Source organism: Cercospora beticola, chromosome 3 (genome assembly GCF_033473495.1).
Source record: "Cercospora beticola chromosome 3, complete sequence".
NCBI classification, from domain to species: domain Eukaryota; kingdom Fungi; phylum Ascomycota; class Dothideomycetes; order Mycosphaerellales; family Mycosphaerellaceae; genus Cercospora; species Cercospora beticola.
Genome location: NC_088937.1, coordinates 518,729 through 541,140, shown reverse-complemented (window position 1 = coordinate 541,140; position 22,412 = coordinate 518,729). Strand labels below are relative to the sequence as shown.

At 54.5% G+C, this 22,412-nt stretch overlaps 6 protein-coding genes across 6 annotated transcripts; 4 read left to right on the top strand and 2 right to left on the bottom strand.

Annotated features, from left to right (window-relative positions):
* Positions 1-198: 198 nt before the first annotated feature.
* On the top strand, positions 199-3,011 carry RHO25_004176 (uncharacterized protein; the record flags this gene model as incomplete). Its single annotated transcript, XM_023595100.2, has 2 exons — positions 199-369; positions 426-3,011. The coding sequence occupies 2 exons, from the start codon at positions 199-201 to the stop codon at positions 3,009-3,011; spliced, it is 2,757 nt and encodes a 918-aa protein (XP_023456675.1).
* Positions 3,012-3,589: 578 nt separating this feature from the next.
* Positions 3,590-5,317, bottom strand: RHO25_004175 (uncharacterized protein; the record flags this gene model as incomplete). The annotated part of the gene is made up of 1 exon (XM_023595099.2): positions 3,590-5,317. The coding sequence occupies one exon, from the start codon at positions 5,315-5,317 to the stop codon at positions 3,590-3,592; it is 1,728 nt and encodes a 575-aa protein (XP_023456680.1).
* Positions 5,318-9,327: 4,010 nt separating this feature from the next.
* Positions 9,328-11,017, top strand: RHO25_004174 (uncharacterized protein; the record flags this gene model as incomplete). Its single annotated transcript, XM_023595098.2, has 3 exons — positions 9,328-9,437; positions 9,486-10,016; positions 10,069-11,017. The coding sequence occupies 3 exons, from the start codon at positions 9,328-9,330 to the stop codon at positions 11,015-11,017; spliced, it is 1,590 nt and encodes a 529-aa protein (XP_023456681.1).
* Positions 11,018-13,589: 2,572 nt separating this feature from the next.
* RHO25_004173 (uncharacterized protein) lies at positions 13,590-14,717 on the bottom strand (the record flags this gene model as incomplete). The annotated part of the gene is made up of 1 exon (XM_065602529.1): positions 13,590-14,717. The coding sequence occupies one exon, from the start codon at positions 14,715-14,717 to the stop codon at positions 13,590-13,592; it is 1,128 nt and encodes a 375-aa protein (XP_065458601.1).
* A 2,562-nt stretch (positions 14,718-17,279) lies between these two features.
* On the top strand, positions 17,280-19,920 carry RHO25_004172 (uncharacterized protein; the record flags this gene model as incomplete). The annotated part of the gene is made up of 2 exons (XM_023595096.2): positions 17,280-18,580; positions 18,636-19,920. 2 exons carry the CDS (start codon positions 17,280-17,282, stop codon positions 19,918-19,920), a joined length of 2,586 nt encoding a protein of 861 aa, XP_023456679.1.
* A 793-nt stretch (positions 19,921-20,713) lies between these two features.
* RHO25_004171 (uncharacterized protein) lies at positions 20,714-22,368 on the top strand (the record flags this gene model as incomplete). Its single annotated transcript, XM_023595095.2, has 3 exons — positions 20,714-20,919; positions 20,972-21,717; positions 21,770-22,368. The coding sequence occupies 3 exons, from the start codon at positions 20,714-20,716 to the stop codon at positions 22,366-22,368; spliced, it is 1,551 nt and encodes a 516-aa protein (XP_023457434.1).
* Between the last annotated feature and the right edge of the window lie 44 nt (positions 22,369-22,412).

Genomic DNA, 22,412 nt, shown 5'->3' with positions numbered 1-22,412 from the left:
AGGCGTACAGTTATGCCGCGCACGGGATGACGCGCAGACGAAGACGCGCAGAGACGCGACCGCGTCGGAGGTCGGGGTTTGCGTTTGCGGCCGCCAAGACTTTTCTCGTCCGGGTAAGCGAGCGGCTCGAGGCTCCACCAAAAAAGTTCATGTCGAGCTTCACGAGTGTAGAGCTGTTGCCGCTGCACCACTGCAACCATGTCGGGCGGGATCGAGGAGCCATACACTATCGCAGCGCTACCGAAGCCGCTGGATTCGGGAAATGGGCAGATTCAGCCGGCGACAGTATACAGCTTGAATGGCTCGCGGAAGAGAAAACGACATGAGATTGCTGTGGGCATTGATGGCGAGAGTGTCAACATCTACAATGTGCGATTCGACCAAAATGCTTGGTCTCACAGAGCCAACAACTCACGAGTCTACAGATCCAAACGCAAAGTACTGTCAGCTCCTATGCGCTTCCACCACAATCGTACCTCGCCGCTCCACCCTGTTCGATCTATTGCAAACGTGCAAAGCCTCTGCAGTCGCAACGAAATACCTATTTGGCCTGCCAGAGCCGTCCGAAAGACTCGCGATCGAAGCTGGTAGCCTTCATCGAATATATTGGCAGGCCGCAAAATGAAGATCATGAACCGCGGGCACCCGTCAAGCGAGAACGAAAGCTGCGCGATGGGAAGGTTGTTGGTCTGGACGTCGTGCCCACGGCTGACTCGAGGTATGAGTCTGCTCCGATCCTGGTGTCGTATCAGAATGGAGATGTAGACTGTGTATCCGGAAACTTGAACGAGACGCGGTGGGAGCATACAGCGCAAGAAGAAGTCGTGGTGGAGTATGCAAGCGTCGTGGATTTGGACGCAGCGCGGAGAGGATTGCTCAAAAGCCGCCAGGATGTGCTGGCGCTTCTCGATCCCAATATATCAGAGGAAGGAACGGGGAACGCTCCCACCCTGCTGTGCCAGGTCGTGCGACTGGGGCAACAACGACAGCTTCGAGTCTTCGGGCTGCGGAATGTTGGGGCGTCAGGCCTTCAGATGCAGCGGTCGCCGCTTGAGCTCGTTCTCACTCACGATTTGCCTGAGAAATATGGCGACGAAAGCTCGAGCTTCGAACTGCATCCAGCCTCTGGCATGCTTTACCAGCGACATGGTTCGCGGCTGACCATCTTCGACTTGTCCAACACAACGCCCAAAGTCTCCTTCGAGCTTGGTAAGAAGTCGGGCCATGTCCAAAGCTTTGCTCGACTCTCAGCGGGAGCTGTCATCGTCTCTTTGCAAAACCGCATTGCTGTCTATGATACCAAATTTGCCTCGGTCCTGGACTCACTTACCCTGCCGCAGGGCAAGGACGAGCAAGCAACATCTTCGCCGACGCTGCTGAGCCACTTCACTGATCTAGGTGTCGTCGTTGCAATCAAGAGCACAAGTCTTGTCGCATTCCAGCTGGGAGATGCAATGGAAGATGTCAAACGGCAAAGGACTCAGGGCGCATTGCTCTCTGATGTTTTCGCCAAAGGGAAATTCACCAACGATGCCCTGATAGTTGAGACAAAAGAAAAGAAGCGCAAGAAGTGGGATGACTGGAAGGCGAAAGTCGATACTATCATCCAACAGCGCGACCTTCCTGCTCTGGAAAAACGTGTCGCAAAGGATTTGCACGTTGGCAAATACGCAAAGCACGATGACTCTGAGCCACTCACTAATGGGGCCGCTAACGGCTCCGAAGATGATGAAGAGTGGGATCTTCTACCACAGCATTTCGATCCTCAGCATGTCGACAGGAAAAAAGCTGTTTACATCCTGGGCAAGATCTTTGCTTGGAGATCAAAGACGAGTGGCTTCATCCTCGGCCAGCGACATTTACAATTGATCTTTCCCTCCAAGAACATTCTGCGATGGCTCGCTCTTGCTGGACTCCTCAAGGCGATAGAAGTCGAGCATGCGCTTCCGCAAGTAGCAGCAGAATTCACGGCTCGACCATATGTTGCGCCCGGCGACATAACTACCGCACTCAGCGAGGCGGACTCGAGCTTCGGACTTCTTGACAGCCTGCTCTCTCTGCCTGCTTACTGGGATCTGTCCGAAGTAGTACAGGCTCTACAGGTCCTCATCGCCTCTTTTGAAGATCAGAACGAGTCTACCGAAGAGGCCCAACAGCTGCTCACCAACGGAGATGTGGACATGTCCAACGGCACCGCAGACGACAAATCCGAAGCCAACCTGGAAGCAGAAGAAGCAGCAGCCCTCGCAGAAGTCGAGCGAGCCACGAAATTCCTCGAAGCAGGCCTTTCAACCCGCAGCGAAACGTTCAGAAAATGCCTCGACCGCCTCCGAGAGTTCCCTTCAAAAGACATCACCAAAGCCATGCGAGCCCAAATGTCCCAAGACGAGATCATATTCTTCATCCACATCATGCGTATGGAACTCGCCAATGGCGGCTGGACCAGACCCTACGACTGGAGCAACGCCGAAGAAGAGGACGCCAACCTTGACCAAGACGTCTCCATGATGGACAACGGAGTCTCAGCTCCGCCGGCCGCCACCAAAGACCTTCTATCACCTACTGCCTCCACTCCCAGCAACCATGCAATCCGCACCATCGCCCACCTCCTCTCCTGCTCTATCGACGCGATCGGTCTCAGCGGCTGGCTCGTAGGCCAAAGCTCCAACGTCTGGGCAACCGAAGACCTGATCGAAAGCCTCGTAAACGAAACTTCCGCCATTGTCGAAGGAATTTACCACGCCGAGAACCTCGTCACATATCTCCAGGAAATCGACAAGACGTCCGCTACGGCATTGAAGAGTGCTGGTAGTGAGAAGAAGAACAAGAGGAAATTGGACGAAATGGAATGGACGCCCGAACTGGCGCTTATGCCTGTTGGTGGGAGGAGTGAGCCGCCTGTTGTAGCTGGTGCTGGTAGCGGCAATGGAAAAGTGGCTGTCAAGGCTGTAATGGCGGAGCAGAAAAGTCGCGGGTTGGGAGAGTATGGGTTTGAGAGGATAAGGATCTGATGAGCTCCCCCTGCCGAGATATGTATGTGGGATGTGAAAGATAGTGGTAACGTACTGGCGGGAATGTACTGGTGTGGAATCTGAATCTGTCTGTGTACGATGCTGTGCGATCTTCATTTGTAGTGCCGTTGTCATGGTTGTATGCTCGTTTTGCAGTCCACCAATTGGTGGTTTTTATTGACGTCAAGATGTCACTTTTGCTGGTTGCGGATGGATTCACTATAAGGAAGACCTTTGAAGTGCATGAGTGGACGCGGACGAGACGGTGGGAGTGCTTTCCGCCGTTTAGCATTTGGTGCTGTTGATCTTTTTCTCACGCTATCGACAGCGATGCGACTCTAGATGAGATGTTGAAACTGAGATCAGTGTACCTCCTACGAGCGACCCCCTTGGAGCCATCTCCTTCTCCGACCAGCGCATTAGCTCGACAGCCAGGAACTTGCCCAATTGAGCGCCATCGCACTGCAAAGTTCTGCTGGCAGGAAAGGTAGGCACCTACGGCTATTGCTGGTTGTGGGATGTGGGATGTGGGATGCTCTTTTGTTTTGAATCAAGTCTTCCGACCACGTTAATTGTCCCTACAATTTACTGCTAGGCTGTACACTGCCGTCCTTCATCGGCCGAAGTGCCTGGTCTAGCACCGCCATAGCTTCAACAAGTTTCCTCTCGGTCAACCTTGGAGTCACGACCTGCACGCTCAGCGGGCTGCCGAGGTACATCTTCCGATCGACCTTTGTCCACTGCTCCCTGTTGATCTTGTCCCATGCGTTGAGGGGATCGGAGGAGGGGAGATCGCCCTTGAGGTCGTCTTCGCGGACCTGCCGAAGTGGAAGCACGCCGGCGGGGAGGTCGAGGAGGTTCAGTGAAGCGGTGTAGTTGACGATGTTCCAGCGATCTATGCCTGGGACAGGGTGAGGAGCAACAGGCATGAGTAGCACATCTAGAGTTCTGTCACCCTTGTGTAGCTTGCTGTCATCCGTAACCCAATAGCCGCCAGCTTCACTCCATACTTTTAGAAACTCGGTTTGTAGTTCCGACTTCTGCGCCTGTAACGCGCGTACCTCATCTGTGGATTTTGGCTTTCGTCTAGTGAGTCTGCCTTGCAGCCATGGCGACAATGGTTCTCCCGTTTTTTCCATGTGGTCAAACCAAGCATTGGCGCCGTCAATAGATACTATACCATTGAAAGTTTTCAGGATCCGTGACAGGATACGAGAGGCGTCGACCTCAACGACTTCGATGGACTCTTTCGAAGCGCGAAGTGTCTTAGCGACTTCGTCCATCAAGTGATCTATTATCGGAAGCGGTCGGGCAATGGCGTCGGTACGGATCAGCCCAACACGAAGCTTTCGACCTCTCAGAATCAAGGGAAGTTGCCGTGACCAGTCCTGGGCCACCACTTCGACATCGTAGATCTCCGGTGCGCTATCTGCGACGACGCGCAGTAGCAGCTCGCAGTCTCTGAGAGTCGTCGCGATTGGTCCCGCAGTTGCTTCGATTCCAAGCTTGCTGCTGCCCGGTTTCTGCCCGCTCTCTTGTCCAGCATATGGCACGCGTCCGTGAGAAGGTTTGATGCCCCAGAGACCATTGCAGAAGGCCGGAATGCGAACAGACCCTCCCACGTCTGTCCCCACGCCCAATATAGAACCGCGCATAGCTACGAGGGCCCCCTCACCGCCGCTACTGCCACCGGCGGTGAGTTCGCGGTTCAATGGATTGAGTGTACGCCCAAAGACATTGTTGTGCGAGTCAAGCGCCATCATGGTGAGGGGGATATTTGTTTTGGCTAGTATGACAGCTCCGAGAGATAGCAATTGGTCTACAAGCGCCGAATTGCTGGTGGCTGGCTTGAAGCAAAGACTTGCGATGCCAACACTCGCATCGTAGCCTTTAACCCGGAAGCAGTCTTTGATGGAAATTGGCAAGCCATGGAGAGGACCGATTGTCTTGCCAGTCTTGGCGAGATGCTCGTCTATTTCCTGAGCACGCTTGAGCGCATCGTCGAATAGCAGCTCGGTGCAACAGTTGACTAGTTGGTGCGCGATTGCAGTTCGTTTTGCGAAGGCTCTCACGACGTCGACGGATTGGAGGCGCCCGTTTGCTAGCTCGTCCAGTAGACCTACGGCGTCGAAGTCTTCAGTTATTTTCAGCTCAGTCGTCGTAAGTAGGCCCAATCGTCGTGGCGCGTCCAGAACGCAGGCACCGTAGCTTGAGATCTGGGACGCCTGCAGACGCCATTCGACGGGTATGCGCGAGGCTCGCTCCTGCTGTTTGCGAGCGGCGATGGATCGCCACGAATCTCCCATGATGAGATGGATGCTTCAGTTGACTCGTGCTAGGCGTTGGTTCGGTGTGTGATAGATGTACCTGCACATTGTGAGCATCATCATCGCGCTCAGACTCCAGGTTGAAGTTGTAGCCGAGGCCACGAGCTGGGCCGCTTGGCACCACCGCACGATACTTCATACTTCAAGTCGGCTCGACTCGAACCGGCAGCATGTTCGCGTAGGCCAAACTCTGTCTTGAGTGAAGCGAAGCCCAAGGTTATGATGCGTTACGTCCTCCAGCCTTCCAGAAGGTGTCTTGCGTGGCGATCGCAAAGTCTAAAGAATTGTCAAGCCGGTGGGTGAGCATATTTCTCCACCCTCCTCCTAGATCGCGGATTGGCTTGCGTGAGGCTCCCGAGGGATTCATCCGATGTTCCGGTCACCGCATGAGCATTGCCCAAAGCCGAACCGTTGCAGGCTGTTCATTGATCTGCCGCAGGAACAGTGCTACCTGTCGCGAGGCTGAGAATTTGGTGTTGCGACCCATGCGAGCAAGGAAGACGTTGCAATTCGACAACGCATCAGCGTGCAAATCGCGCTGCAACACAAGGGAGCAACAATTGCATGCAGATCGAGGGTCCTGGATGCTCACCTGCCAAAGCGAAGCTACGCTGCGAAACAACCATGTCTATCAATGGAGTTCTTTTGGGTTTCGGACTCGTTTGCTTTCGAAAGTCTCTTCGTTAACATGTGCTGCGAGGAGCTTCTATGAAACTCCCGCCTATATCACTCTGAGGCAGTGCAACAAGAGACATCCCACTGAGGTGAAATTTGGCATCGGCTATGTCCGAACTGTTTCGAGCCAAATGTAGTGGCGAACAAGGATTTGTGCACAAGACGTACCAAATTGGATCTGCTTGAGTGTGCCGGCGGCATGTCCGGAGCGGACACGTGGGCAGTCAATCGCGCGCAGTTGTTTGTCTGTTGGTGAATGCAATGGCAGGCTTGGCCGAGAATAGCCTCCAGGCATTGTGCCTGTCTTGTGTGCTGAGTGTGTAAGACAGAGGTCCAAAATTGCAACAGTCGGTGAAAGGCGCGAGCAGAGCAACGATATGCTATGTGAGCATCGTTAAGGGTGAGTGCCCGCGATTTTGCCAGGTGCAATTGTCGGGTGAGCATGGACATTGTCTTTTGTTTTCTACCCCTCGCCCTAAGCACAGCGACCACATCACATGAGCTGGTCTGTCCACTCGCTCAGGTCAAAGGTATGAGGGCGCGGTCCGAGACGTCGCGAGAGAGCATGAATGCAGTGGTCACCATTTGGCGTTTGTTTGTCAGCGGCGAGTTTCTCCTTCGAGCGGGTCCTGATAGCAGCATTCGGGAAGCCGGGACGTTCGATATAGCATCACCATGCCTGCGAAGCCATGTGGAACAAACAGTCAGCTCGGCTCCCGGTATGTCGAAAGCCTGGTGGTGGTTGACAGCGGGTTGGCTGTTGCGTCGAGCGCCAACCCGATCTATTGAATCTTCGCTTCGCTCCACGTCGCCGTTATGGGCCGTCGCGCAGCGTGCATGCTTGTCGGTGAGCAGGCGACGGCGATGGCAGGTGCCAATATCAAATGTGTAGAATTGAGCATGATCTCCAGGCAGCGCTACTGCGGACACTAGCCCTAGCTGATCTGCATAGCGTTCGTCAAGATTGGAGAAAAGGTGCTTTTAATAGCAGCAGAGTGCGGGTGAGGCGCTCTTTCTAGATCCGCGTGGCTTGAAAGCTGCCGAATTCTGGGAGAAAGTGGCACGGGTGTGTCGTCTCCTCGTGCACTTCAGCCGTGCGTGTCACGGCAATTGAAAGCCACTGCGACCGGCGTGTGCAAGAGATAGAAACATGATCGGCGGAATACGAAGGACGACATGGAGCCAATGAGCAGTCCAGGGTCTGAGGTGCGCCCAATGTCTCAGACAGAAGGGGAGGCTCTTCGGTCACACAGAGATTCCCGACGTCATGCACTCCACGACGGGAGGGGGCCTTTTGGGAATGGTTACCGTTACATGCATACACGCATGCCAGCTAGTCCTCTGCCTGCATCCCGCGGAAACGATCAGAAGCACGATGCGTGAGGAGAAATGCAGCTCCTCAGTGTTCGAGGAAAAGTATGTGGCGGAACATCACCGGCGTCTTCAGCACTGAGCAGGGCAGCCCCAGACGCTGCTGAAGACAACATCCAAAAGTGCGGTGGCCGGGTGCTGATGGTCGAGGACAGCTATTAAGCGAGCAGCAGGCGACGCGCTACCCACTGCTAGCTGGCGTTCTGCATCTCCAGAATCCTAGATATAGATATAGCCAGCAACCCTAGCGAACGACGGCTTCTCACGTCAGGCGAGAGCACGTCGCACGGCACCGAGTGATGAACAAGTTTCCGTCTCCGTGCAACTTCCGCAGTCGCCGGTCTGCCGACGAGTGGTGTAGGAGGCCTGGCATAGTCCGGCACGCACGAGGCAGCGCCGACAGCCACTCCCGGAGGAGAGGAGCGGGCGGGTGCCATGCGGCACGCGAGCGCTGCTGGCGGGCACGAATCGCGCGCAGCTGTAGTGCAGCATCATCGTGTGGACAGGCGAACGACGGGCGAAAAAGAAGAAGAGGACGTGTGATGATTGACAAACGAATATTGAGAGCCCAAAATAGAAAAGCCGCTAGTGAGCAGCAGCGGGAGCAGCCCGCACGTTAGCGGTCTTGGTTCAAGATTTTGACGTCGGCGCCAGTCTGGCAAATGTAACGTCAACAATGGGTGACTGGCGCGCCCTCTGCCTGGGCCACCACGCGAGCAGCCACCGCATGGGCGGCCAAACGGGCGGGCGTGCGAGTGTGGTCCAGGTACGAGGCGCACAGGTGAGTGCCGGGCGGGCGTGCTGACGGGCGACGATTGTGCCCGGTGGCAGTCTGACAGAGGCTGAGCCAGCAGCACAAACACGGAGGCCCGGGAGTTCGTCGAGCGTGGCACTCGCCCGTTCTGCTCTGCTGGAGCCCTCAGTGCCTGCAGATCGCCGCCCGAAAAGTCCACCTAGCTGCAGCCTGCTCGTCTGTCTGCTGGGCCAAAGCATGCTCGCTGCTGCTGCCAGGCTAAGCGGATCGCCTGCAGCACTGCAGCTCTCCGTAGGAAGGTAGGTAGCTCGTCGACTACTGCTGGGGGCGGCGGCGGCCACGTTCGCTCCCGGCCATGTTGCGCCCTCATTGGGCCACGCCGTCCATTTCCATTCGCAGTCTGCATACGTGCCCCGGGCGCGCGCTGGCGGCGGCGACAGTGGTGGTAGTGGGTGCACTGAGGTGGCATGGGCTCTCTCACGGCAAACCCTAAGCAGACGACCAGTGCCCCGAGCGTCTCGCCGCCGCGGTGCCCGCTAGCGAGCAATGGCCTCGTCGACCCAAGCGCGGAAGACCGCCAGATGGAGTGGAGCGCGGCGAAAAGCTTCTTTGGCACGCTGGCGGCCATGTTCTCAGTCTGCCCATGCATGCCGATGTCATACACGAGGACCCTCTCACTTTCCTCGCGCGGCCACAGGCTCTGGCACGCAGGCCCAGGGTGCTGACCTACCAGCACGCTTCCAGCTTAGGCTGACCGCTGTCTATTTCGAGCGTGTCGACTGCAGCTCGTCAGGTACAATACCACGCTTCGATCAGTCTTGGGTGCTGCTGATCCTCCAAGAGCTTCACACTTCGACATACCTACATAGAGTGCCCCGTCGGTCTGTGTCGGTCCAAGAAGGCTCGGGAGGCAAACACACATTCGCTTTCTGCCGCGCCCACTATCGCTCTCCCTCTGCCCGCCTTGGGGCCTCGACTGCTTAACACTCACGCTCGCTTCCTGGTGGCCTTAACTGTCTACTCAGCACTGCCCTCGAACGGCCGAACCAGTCGTTCCCCACTTACGAACCCAACCACGCCCACCACTTGCCCTCCGGACCACAGTCCAGTGTTGCCAAGCATCAACATACGCTGCTACTCGGACACATCGCCCATCCTCCCTGTTGTGCACTGCTAGCCTTACACAGCCATGGCAGGTCAAGGAACCGGGCCCTCCCGCAGGAGTCACACCAAAAGTCGGAAGGGGTGCAAGACTTGCAAGCGCAGGCACATCCGATGCGATGAGACTTTCCCACAATGGTAAGTGCTACGGGGAAATTTCAAACCACACTCACTCATCAGTCACAGCCGCAACTGCACCAAGCATCAGGTACGATGCGACTACATGGAGACCATTGGATCAGAGGTGGAGAGCCAATCGAGTCCGGAGCAAACACACCTAGCCTTCTCCCCTGGGACAGAAAGCCGCATCGATCTCTGGCAACAGACTGGCAGCTTCCCGTTCCCTGGCCTCCAAGTCTTTCCACCACCTCAGACACACGAATACTCGAAAAACGACCTACGCCTGATACACCACTTGTCAGCCATCTCGCACGATCTGATGCTGAAAGGCACCACAAATCTGACAATATGGACCGCGAAAGTACCCAAATTCTTGAGCCTCGCCGCATCATATCCTTATGTGATGCACGCACTTCTATCATTTTCCGCGAACCATCTTGCTTGGAGCCGATCATCAAACGAGACCAGGAATTTACACATTCAGCATGGCACAGTTGCATTACGAGGGCTTCACGAAGCCATTGGTAATTTCTCCCATCGGAACGCAGACGCGGTACTGGCGTGCTCGCTTCTACTACTCTGGCAAGCGACTGACTGGTAAGTTCTCAAGTGGCAGTGTCTGAAAGCTTTCAGCTGATTGTTTTAACAGGAAGAGCTGGTCATCCTTGCGCGCCGGCATACAATCCGTGCTCTCAGCCATGCAGACGTGGAAGCAAGAGTCGATTTTCGCCGAGTATATCAACGACGAAGATCTCTGGGGTGGTGCATACATGTCGCGCCGTCCCTCTCTGGATCAGAATGATCGGGATACGATACTCGCAAATACTGTGCACGCTTCGCAACAATTATCGAGATTTGTGATGGGTCACGAAGCAGAGTCCTACTGGATGGGTCAACTGCTGCAATACTTACAACGACTGCAAGCTTCCAGCCCTGCGCAAACACCCGACGAGCAATATAGCCACGTATACCTTCTACGGAAGTGGCTATTCTGGGTTCCGGCTTTATTGCTGCAGACGCAAGGTGGCCATGGCCCTGCGATGCTCACCCTCGCCCACTTCTATGCCACCGCACTCGCTCTGGAGCCTCTCTATCCGGATCTGGGTCCCGCATTCTGTGCGAGAATAGCACTTCCACCTCTGGAACAAATCATCAGCGTCACAGATGCAATGCAATCACAACGGGCAATGGACCACAACGCGATGGAAATTGCTTCACTGATGCAGTTCCCACAACAAATGGCACACAACTTTCGCGAAAGAGTTGTTCAGACACAACAGATGGCAATGCAGCAATCCGCTCCAATGATGGTGAGCCCGGACACGCTCAACTACACTTCCATCGGGAACATTAGTCCCGCGTTCGCGCCTTCCCCATTGCACCCGGTATCGCAGCAACCGGCTGCCGCGCACACTTCTTACCTGGAAGTTCCCTATCCGGCGGGCAGCTTTAGCACGATACAGTCTGGCTGGGGTGCTGTGCCATCACCAGGGTTCCCTCCCCAATCTTACACTGCACATGATGAGCAGATCTACGGGTATTCTCTGGGAGGATTTCGAGGAGGGTTCGTACCATCGCCAAATCCGATTTGGACCTAATCCACCCCGATCAAAGGCTAAGCGCGTACTTCAGGACACCTGCCAATGACTCTGGCGCTGAGGCTGGCCCCTCCAATTACAACATACAACACTACCAATGAAGAAAACAAACAAAATGTCCGATCCCTACTGGATTGGCTTCAGCCTCGGGCTGAAAGAAGGCACGCGAGTTCCACCCTGTATAGAGCGATTCACCCACGGAATTTTGCGAAACCAAACACGACACTTTTAATGTGTGAGAGAGCAACAACAACAACGGCCTTGACGAGAAAAGCAACAAACGCGCAAAGCGAATGATCTGCAACGATTCTCCTTTACAAATTTTTTCACATCTTTATATCGCAGCAGCAAAACAGTCTGACATACAAGATGACAGACTATTAGCGGCAGCACTGAAACAATCATGGCGAAGCACAAAGCGGCGTATCAGGCGCATGGAACATTTCTTTTGAGATTTGAGGGAATATATCTGAGGGTTTGGCTGAGCGGGAAATGGACAGCATGGGAATTTTTGCATTGGGGCAAAGGGAACAGGGCGACCTTTTTTGGTGCGTTGCAGCGATGGAAATTTGAGTTATCTGAATATCTTGCTGTTTTGTTTTGGATCAAGAGCGCCTTGATGTGCGCACTTGCTGTTTTGTGCTATTTAGAACAGAGATTTGAGAGAGAGAGAATTCTCCGGGATGAGAATCTGAAGGCAGTTCATCAGAACAAATGTGAGAACTGTAGCATTCAATCAGAACTATGCATTATTGTTATGCAGTGCAGAACTTGACAGCCTGGTCTGTCAATCCATCATCATCACATCACGATGGCTTCGGCCCAAGAAGAGATGCTTACTATCAATCTTATTATATTACACCGACCGAGTGTTCCATTGACTACGATCCCATCTATACTGGTTTGTTTGCTTTGTTGTGCTGACTTGGACAACAACAACAGTAACAACAGTCATACTCCGAGCCCTCTCACTCTCTCTTTTTAGGCTGTCAGGCTTCGGCCGAGCAGGGCGGCGATAGCAAGGAGGAAGAACGACATGGATCAAAACCGGTTGTTGATTCTTCGATCCGTCATCAATAGGAACAACACACAACAACAAACAACAGTCAGGTCTCACCAAAGCCTGACAGTCCCAGAGAACTTCTATTGGCGTGCTTCGTAGTCCGACGACCAGACACACAAACATTGACTAGGAATTCGACCAATAGTTCTAGAACTTCTACTGGTGTGTTCGCACTGTAGATGGTCCAAGCCAGTCCATGAGCATGTGCTGATAATGATGGTGAGAGATGATGGCCTGGACCTTGCTTTCTTGTCTCTACTCTCTTCATCAGATCTGCTTACTGTGCTGTAGATACTGATGGTGATGAACACATGGATCGGTTCGAGTCGATGATTGTCATCACTGCCATTGTCACTGTAATCGAAGTACCGGGATTTATGCGGAAATGCCAAACCAAACCAATTTTTCACTTCTTCTGAGACGCGCGGCCGGAGGATTTTTTGGGCGTTTGGACGCGTCCTCATCTATCAGGTCATGTGGTATCGTTGCACGCATAGTCCGAATAGTCCCCATGGGGCGTTCATGCTCAGGGCCTCAGGCGCAGGAAAGAGGAATGTGCTTTCGCCCGCGAAACTCCTTTTCTCATCATCTCTCTTGATTAGGTCTCATGTCGGCGAACGTCCGAGATTCACACAACTTTACTTCCCCACGCATTAGGGCTTGCTTCATACTTGACGAGTCAGATACCAGCAGATCAACTTTGAGAGGAGAACGTTAGGGCTTGCGGAGTCGGCATTTCCTTGATGAGTCGCCACAGCCGCGACAAGTTTGTGATTCTCGGCCGGAAAGGTGGCTTGTTGGCATCGATTCCTTGACTATCTCGGGGGAACGCCGATGTGTTGTATTATTTGTTCGGCGAAGCACATGGTAAGCTACGTTCTGGCAAAACTGATCCTTACTTTTATCCGAGTTATGACCAGGCAAGGCCTGGAATATGAGGTGAAGAGAATAATGAGATGAGATTTGGGCGTCATCAACATCGGCAGCCAGGAAGCCTTGGTTCTTGCCGCCGGCTGGGGGCGTCGCGGAATTGCTTTCCATCATGTGCCGCTATCTTTTGGAGACTTGAAAGCTTGTGATGATGACATGAGCGCGAGTCAGCACCGCCGCTTTGTCGCGTGGGTGGTGTGTGCGACATGGCTTGGTGGGAAGAAGTTTGATATGGTAGAGTTCACGTAAGGCGGCTGTGGCTCACTGATCATTCCAGCAATTCGGTACACTACTATGGTGTGAGCGCCGCAGCGTAGCTTGGAATTATTCCTTGGAAGAAGGGAAGAAATCGCTAACGACGAGAAGTTCGAATCGAGTCGATCGCTTCGTTTGCAGGGAGTGTTGGAGGAAGTGATGAGTCGTCGCTGCTGCCCGGGCATGAGGATTCGTTTAGCGAACGACCCAGCACCATGCGTCGGAACACTTTCCTGCTGCCGCGGTAAGTGACGGTCGGACAGAAGTGCGGTCTTGGCATGTCAATCATTCTCAGCGGAGAGCTTCACAGCTTGTTGAGCCAGATCAGCTGTGAGCCAGGCCCTCTACCACTTCTTTCAATTTCAACAACATTTCGTCTTTCCGAGATCGACAGCACCAGCTTCCCTCAATCGCATTCCGACAGATGGTTTCCCATTCTACGGTGGTAAGATCGAAGGCTTCTTGCACCGCAACATAATTGTCGAGGATGTAGTTGTTGCCAAAATAAGCCGGATCATCCGAGTTGATCGAGAATTTGACTCCAGAGTTAATGAACTTCCGAATTGGCAGTTCCGAAACCTTGGTCACGCATCGCAAGAGCACGTTGGACATGGGACAGACAGTCAGCAGCGTGCCCGACTTGGCTACGCGATCAAGCAGATCGAGATCCTCCGCGAGTCGGATGCCATGATCGATGCGTTCTACTCCGAGAACATCAAGGGCGTTTTTGATATACTCTGCCGGACCTTCCTCACCTGCATGAGCAGTGCGTCGAAGACCCAGGTCCGTTGCAGCCTTGTATATTTGCTCAAAGTTCTCCGGAGGGAACCCATTCTCGCTCGAGTCGAGGCCGATGCCAAGGATATCTCCGCGATGAAAGCTGTCCTGGATCTCGGGGAGATTGAAGGTGGAGTGACATTCCGGCACAGGAAGATGGCGCAGGAAGCAGCAGATCAGCTCGCTTGTAATACCGAATTCGGTCTGTGCGCGCTTTCGAGCGGCCCTGAAGCCAGTGAGGATGATGTCGTATGATACGCCACGGCACAGGTGGGCCTGAGGGTCGAAGAAGAGCTGCGAGTAATCAGCATAAACTCCAACACGAGGCGCCATATCGAAGTTAGGGCACTGTTTGCTGACCTCCGCATGAACCACCCCGTCCGCGTTCGCATGTTTGAAATAGTCCCATGCCAGACTCTCGAAATCGGATGCGTCGATCAGGACGCTCATGCCAATGTAATAGTAATGGAGAAAGTCGTCTAGAGATGTGAAGTTGTCATAGCGCTGCAGCAGACGCCCGGGCGAGGCGAATGCTGGATCATCGCTAGGCAAGGTGATGTTGTTCTTGCTGGCTAATGTGAAGAGCACCTCAGGAGTCAGGGCACCCTCCAGGTGCATGTGGTGTTCGCATTTTGGCAGGGACTTGAGGAACGATTTGACTTCCGGGGAGCACATGATTATGGTCGTTTGAGATGACAGGTGAGATGACGAGCAGCACAGCGATCGCTTTGTAGTGCGCGGCGGTCGATTCAAGATGTCACAAACATTTTTTCTGGCGAAGTTTTACAGCGGACGTGTGATGGCATTGGGGCCTGGCAGCCTCGGCGGGCTCCGAAGATAGGTGGACACATCATCAATGTTGTCCTTTCAATTGTCAATATGCTCGTCCGGGGCAAGACTCGTCTGTTGGCGCGCTTTTCTCGTGTCGTACTTCACATCGCTGCCGTGCTGTCGCGCTGTGGTGTAGCAAGCGGGCACTCGACAGCCATGCACAGCGTATTCGGTATGCCCCTCTTCTGCAGCTTGGCATAAGAAGCATCCGCACCACCCGCGGTGAGATCTGCTGTCAAGTGCGACCCAGCCAGTCGCGATGCATGGAGAATACCGTGAAGACGATCGGTAACCGGCCTGTTTCATGCAACTGCAGGACACCATCGGACGGTGTTGCAGCTGTTTTCGGATCCGTCGCCTGTGCTTCCGAGGGCGATCCTTGTCGGATCGCTGTTCTCTCGGCCACATCCACTGACATGCACACATCTTTTCCTTCATCCCCACCAGAGCTGCACTGATGGCGAATCCTCTCTGAATACGGGAGCCCTTGCATGCTCTCGACCTCGCCAAGTCGGTAGTTGCAGAGAGCAGATGAGCCCGATGAGGTGAAGTCGGGTAGTGCATCCGTCGGCCTAAATTTGACAGTGCTAGTGATCAACAGCAGCCCTACCAAGATGAAACAATGTGGAGCCGGCAATTGCGGTTCGTGCTGTGAGCATTCTCAACGCTGATGATCCATGCCGCAAAGCTTCCTTCATCCTCATCGACTGAATCTGATGTTGCTACGCATCGGGAACAGAGACGCAACTCTACACAATCTTCTCCTCGCCGCTCATGTAGTGTTACGTCTGACTGAAGTATGATTTGAGTTGAGCGGCCGCGCATGGGAAAGGCTGCCACTCACGTGGAGCGTGGTCGCCACCGCGTGCAACCCTACAAGGAATAGACCCGATTGCCTACGAGGATGAGACATGGGCCGAGCCACGGTATGTTTCTGGTGTGTTCCTGCACTTGCCGTTTCCTACTCCGGCAGAGATCTGTCTCTCGAACAAGCATAGCCTCACTGGTGGTGCGCTGGAAGCTGGCACGGATGAGTCCCCTGCTGGCGACCTTTGCTGCCCATGCACGTCGTCAAGAATGCCCTGGACGCACAGCCGAGGGCAAGCGTCTCAGCATTTGATGCTCGCACGACAAACTTCTCGCGGGGGTTTGATGAGAGCTCCACGATTGGCCTGCTGGCCACCGGAAGAACCGCCCCTTTCTTCTGGAAGCGTGCGCAGAACAACGGCTGCGGCTTGTGCATTCGGTTCGTTCGCGTGGGATCCTAGCGTCGCTTTGCCTTCCATCCTCGGACGCCTGGCGAGGTCAGCGCACAGAGCACCATCATCATGGGCTGCTGCTACTGCGTGTCGACGCGGCGGCGTGCAGTGGGTGGCAGACCGGCCGCTGTGATGGACAGAGTACACCCCCTCCGGTGCTCGGCAACACCAGGCAGGTTGGCCGCAGGCGGTTGATCGTCGTCCCTCTGCTGGGTGCCGCGAGTCGAGAACGGTTCATCCTGGCACCAGTGCGTCGCTTGCATGGCAGCCGGGTCGGTCTCCGAGCATCTGCTGATGCAGCGCTGCTCCCTTGCCAGGCAGGTGCAGGCCCTCGCTGGAGCTGCTGCTGTTCGCGATGCGCGCGCGGGTCGCAGCGTACTGCCAGGCCTGGGCCGTCCCACTGGCCATGGACGTCTAAATCTATATATCGTTGCCGACTGCAGCGCTGCATTCTGCGCGGGTTTGCGCAGTGAGAGCCGGACATCCTTGCCGACGGACCCCTTGCGCATCGCGTGCCTTTTGTGCGCGTCTGGCTCCTGATCTCTGCTGGCGGCGAGCGCGGCGGGCGACACAATCATCATCACAATCAAGCAACAATAATCAACCCGCCCGCCCTGGTTCTGTGCGGACGGCCGACGAATTACACGCGGACGCCAGTGCCCGGCTAACTCTGACGATGCCTGCCAGACCTAGTTCTGCTTCTTAGGCCAACTCGCTACTGCCGAAATTCTGTCTCGACCTCTGCTCTTCACAAGCCGACGACACTTTCCCTCTTCCGCGCCCTGGACCAACGCACCTTGCTTCACACGGCCACTTCTTTCTGGCGCTGGCTCCTCCCGCTTCCTTCACTGTTCACTGGGAAAGCACTCGGTCCTGTCGCCGACTTGCTGGCTGCTGCTTGTGGTGCCTCGGCGCCTCCATTGACTTCGGCGCTTCTTCCTGAGGCTTGCCGCGCCCGGACTTTCTTGACCAAATCCCACTGGTCTCTTCACACTCGCACGCGTACAGAGCTGCACGTGTCACCAGACGAGTCGCGAAGGCTTCAAACATTTCACTGAAGCCTCCGCCACCACGCCTCGAGGCTTGCACTCCCGCCTGCATGTCTCACTCGGATCCCATCACTTCTTCATCTTGAGGCATCGGCAGTATGGATTCCTCCAATACTCCCACTCCACAACAGGAGCCGCCGAGCGTCAGCCGTGGTCCTGCGCCCTACCCGTCGTCGGCTCCCTCACATGGCGCGAATTCGGTGCCTCATACTGGGTCACCATACCCTCCGCCGCCACCGGAACACCATCAGCAGCAACAGCAGCAACAGTTCCGAGCTCCTTCGCCTGCGATGATGCAGCCTGCGCAGAATGGTGTCCATCAACAGCAATTCGGGTACATGCCCGCACCTCCACCTGGCCAAGGACTCATGCCGGACGCGTACATGAACAACGAGTCAGGACTGTCAACCCCAGGCATGTCTGCAGCGCATACGAGTGCCGCTGCACTCTCAGCTCAACAGAAGCGCGCATATCGCCAGCGTCGCAAGGACCCGAGTTGCGATGCGTGCCGAGAGCGCAAAGTCAAGTGCGATGCAACAGACACCTCGAGTTGCTCTGAGTGCTCGAGTCGTGGTGTCAAATGTCAATTTACCAAGGAAACGAACCGCAGAATGTCCTCGATCAAGCAGGTGCAGGACCTGGAAAAGCAGCTTTCTATGGCCAAGCAACAGATTAACCAGCTCCGAGGAATGGTACAGGAAAGTGGAAATCAATCGATCCCCTCCACGTCCAACGCCCCAGTGCTGCAGCTGCCAGAACACCTCGCCAAGGAACGACGACCCTCGCCGCCGTTGATGGAGGGATTCGACGAGGTCCGACAAAATATCCGAACTTATGGGAAAGGCATTTTCAAGCCACCTCCACCATACCATCAGTTTGGTCCTCAACCAACATTCCCTCACACGAATCATCCTCTGCCGCCAAAGAACGTGGCTGAACATCTGATTGCGAATTATCGCACCTCGGTACACCTCTACGCGCCGCATCTGCACATGCCCACGTTCATGCAGGAGTTCGAGGATCTATACAGAACAGGAAGCTTCCAGCAGTCGCGTCATATCTGGGTTGCTCTGTTCTATGCCGTACTGGCCTGCGGAACTTTGGGCGATCCAGCACCGACGAATCCCAACGAAGAATCTGCTGGTGCACAGTACTTGAATCACTGCATCACGAGTATGAATACGTGGTGCGATGAGCTGACGGTAGATCACGTACGGTCCACTTTGCTCGTCAGCATCTACTTTGTGGAGCTCAATCTGCGCTCTGCAGCGTGGGTTTGGTTGGGTTCAGCAGTGCGGATAGCACAGGACATCGGCTTGCAAACAGATCACGGCCCATACTCGCCGATGGATCTGGAGATGAGGAGACGTGTGTGGTGGAGTCTGTACAATTGGGATCGGTAAGCTTCACCACCATGAGCAATGTATTCTGATTCTGGGTGCTAACGAATGCAGGGTTGTCTCGATGGAATTGGGCCGACCCCTGATGATCGATGACAACGACTACGATGTGAGCGAACCGGTCCCGGTCGACGATGAATTCATACGTCCGAATGGCATCGTTATGCCTCCGCCGAATCAGCCGCCCACAAATGGCCTGCTCGCTATGATCTTGGTCACACGGACCACCGCGCAAATCAAGAAAACACTCAAATCACTGACGATAAATCCTTCGACTCTTGCTACATGTGACGAACACTTCCGATCGATCGTGGCATCATGGCCAGAACCATTTGTCAACACATCACAGACACCTTTGGATCCGAGACTACTCACAGCCGCCAGCTGTGTGCAGGTGCAAATGTTTCATCTTCATCGGCACAATCTCTCACCCGCTTGCCGGATGGCAGATCGGCAGGACGCGATGGACAGGTGCGCGAATATTGGAAAGGACACTGCACACTACATTCAACGCACAATGCAGCATCCTGCAACTTCGATTCAACAAGGCTACATGTCACCCGCACATCTGGCGACGTGGGGGTCGATGATTCGGACCATGGCACCAGGGTTCTTCTGCGTATTCCTATGGAGGTGTCTGCTCGTCCTCACCCTGCGAGGCGAGTTTGGGGCCGCTCTGATGCTAACACACGTATCAGTCGCCGTGGGAGATTTACGCAAGGTGAATGTGGCTTGCGGCAGAAATTTGGCCTTTTTCTTGGACAAGCTTATCGAGAAGATGCGAGCCGGGGCGAATCAGCAACAGCTCCAAACGGACGAAGAACTGTTGGCATATGCTAGCGGAGACATGCAAGGCAGCATGCACTATTCGTGGGCGTGGACTGGCAGCGAAGCGAGAATGAATGTGCACCAGCAACAGGTGGTAGTCAATGGGCATCCTGGGGACAAACCCGTACTGGCAGCAGAGCAGCTGTCCACCAGCACTCTGACTGAGCAAGAGGCGCGAGACTGGGGCGGATGGGAGCATATTCAAAGAACACTGAGCCAATTGGAAGAGCATCAGAAGGGTCCTTCGAATCCGCCACAGGCACCTCAACAAGCCCCTTCTGCTCCGCCAGCACCGATGACGGCCGGCCACCAAGCGCCATACCCGCCGCCTCAGCCTCCGCAGAGTACAGGACCTCCTTCGTACCCCTCACACCCTCCTCAGCCGAGCATATCTCCTAATTCTCATAATGGGCAACAAAACAGTCAAGCGAACACCAATGGCATGGGCAATGGGAGCAGTGCCAACGGTGCTCCAGGAAGCAGTCGCATCAGCATTCAGGACATCATATAGAGTAGGATTGCATGGGAACGAGATGGTTTTCAAAAGCGGGTGCATAGCGTATCTGGCGGCGCGATGGCATGGGAGCAATGCAGTGATGATGCTTTAATGGGTGGCATACACAATGCATTTTGGGGAGGCACGCACGGATAGACAGTACGTGATACACATAAATGTACCAAATATCGTGGCATGAGATTTGGAAGATTTCACGAGCATGCACGAAGCTGACAGCAAGAGTTCTAAGCCACATGTCACTCTACATGTGCAACTCGGCAAGGTCCGTCCGCGCGCACGCGGTGTGGTGATAGCTTTCAACCTTTTTTGTCACCGCAAGCTTACGCGTGCATACTTTCAACACGGAAGTTGCGGAACGATAGTAACAAGCTTCTCTCCGCGAGGCTTGTCTCGAAAGTGACTAGGGCCTTACTCTCACCAGTCGAATCACCGCTCGAGGTTGTAGCGGTCAAGCTTGTTGAAGTGTAGAAGGTGGGTCGGGCCTATCGATAGCGAAGAGCGGGCGTTCCTGCTGTGCTTTGTGCCGTTCCTGACGTTGTTGACGTACGACTGCGCGATTAGTTGCATACTTGTGGCAGGAAGCACCTGCAAGCAAGCAAGCTTGACCTCCGGAGCGCGAGCTTGGTTTCATTGAGGTTTGGAGCTTGGATTTCTTTTCCTACCTTTTCAACAGCTTCCGCCGTCTTGCTTCATTTTCACCACCTTGGATATCCTCAGTCCTAACCAGAGCTTACGAACCGATTGAAGAAGTTGGTGTCCGTCTGTTGAGACACGAAATACCGCCATCATGGTGCACTTGGGCAGAGTAGCCACCAATGCGGATCTGGACAACAAAGTGATACCTGGCCTGGAAGATCTCTCGTTTGATAAGGTTCCAGGCGAGGATGAGTTCACTTCCAGTGTATATGGCTCCAGATTCGCTGCTACGGATCTGCCCAAGCATGAGATGCCTGACGACGAGATGCCGAGGGAGATTGCTTACCGCATGATCAAGTATGAATATTTCCACCTACTTGAATTGGTCTGTGAACTGACACTGCTGCAGAGACGACCTCACCTTGGACGGCAACCCTACACTCAACTTGGCCTCTTTCGTAACGACCTACATGGAAGATGAAGCCGAGAAACTCATGGTGGATGCGTTTTCGAAGAACTTCATTGACTACGAGGAATATCCTGTCAGCGCCGACATCCAGAACCGATGTGTCTCCATGATTGCCAGACTCTTCAACATTCCTGTCCACGACGAATCGACGAATGCCATGGGCACTTCTACCATTGGCTCCTCTGAGGCCATCATGCTTGGCACGTTGGCTATGAAGAAGAGGTGGCAGAATAAGCGGAAAGCGGAGGGCAAAGATTACTCCAGACCCAACATTGTTATGAACTCTGCTGTTCAGGTTTGTTGGGAGAAGGCCGCGCGATATTTCGACGTCGAAGAGAAATACGTCAATTGCACCGAGGAAAGATATGTAATTGATCCAGAAGAGGCGGTGAACCTGGTGGACGAGAATACGATTGGTATCTGTGCTATTATTGGCACAACATACACCGGCGAGTATGAAGATGTGAAGGCTATCAATGATTTGCTCGTTGAGCGAGGCATTGACTGTCCTATCCACGTTGATGCAGCATCTGGAGGCTTCGTGGCACCTTTTGTCAAGCCTGATCTGGTCTGGGACTTCAGGCTGGAGAAGGTGGTGTCAATCAACGTCTCGGGCCACAAGTACGGTCTCGTGTACCCTGGTGTGGGTTGGGTCGTTTGGCGGGATCCGGAGTTCTTGCCAAAAGGTATGTCTTTCGACGTTGCAGCTGTCCAAGGAAAGATCGCTAATCGTGTCAGAACTGATCTTCAACATCAACTACTTGGGTGCCGACCAGGCTTCCTTCACGCTCAATTTCTCCCGAGGCGCTAGTCAGGTCATCGGGCAATACTACCAGCTCATCCGCCTCGGCAAGAAAGGCTACCGCAGCATCATGTTCAATTTGACGAGGACCGCCGACTACCTTGCTGCTGCAGTACAGAAGATGGGCTTCCTCCTCATGTCCAAGACGAAAGGTGAAGGTCTTCCACTCGTGGCCTTCCGTCTCGATCCGGACCATGGCCATAAATTCGACGAGTTCGCAATCGCCCACCAGCTCCGCCAGCGAGGATGGGTTGTGCCTGCATATACCATGGCACCGAACGCGAACAACGTCAAGATGATGCGTGTCGTGGTCCGCGAGGACTTCTCTCGAAGCAGATGTGACGCATTGATCTCCGACATCCAGATGGCCTTCAATGAGCTGAAAAAGATGGACGAGAAGCAACTGGCAGAGCACCAAAGCCAGCAGAGAGCTCGCAATGCGGTCAACGTGTGGAAGAAGAAGACCAACGACCACTTTGCTGATGAGAAGCATTCTTTGAAGGGCAAGCACGGCAAGTCGCATCCAGTGTGCTGAGCGAGGAACGTGGTGATATGGGTCCGGTAGGATATATGAGAACC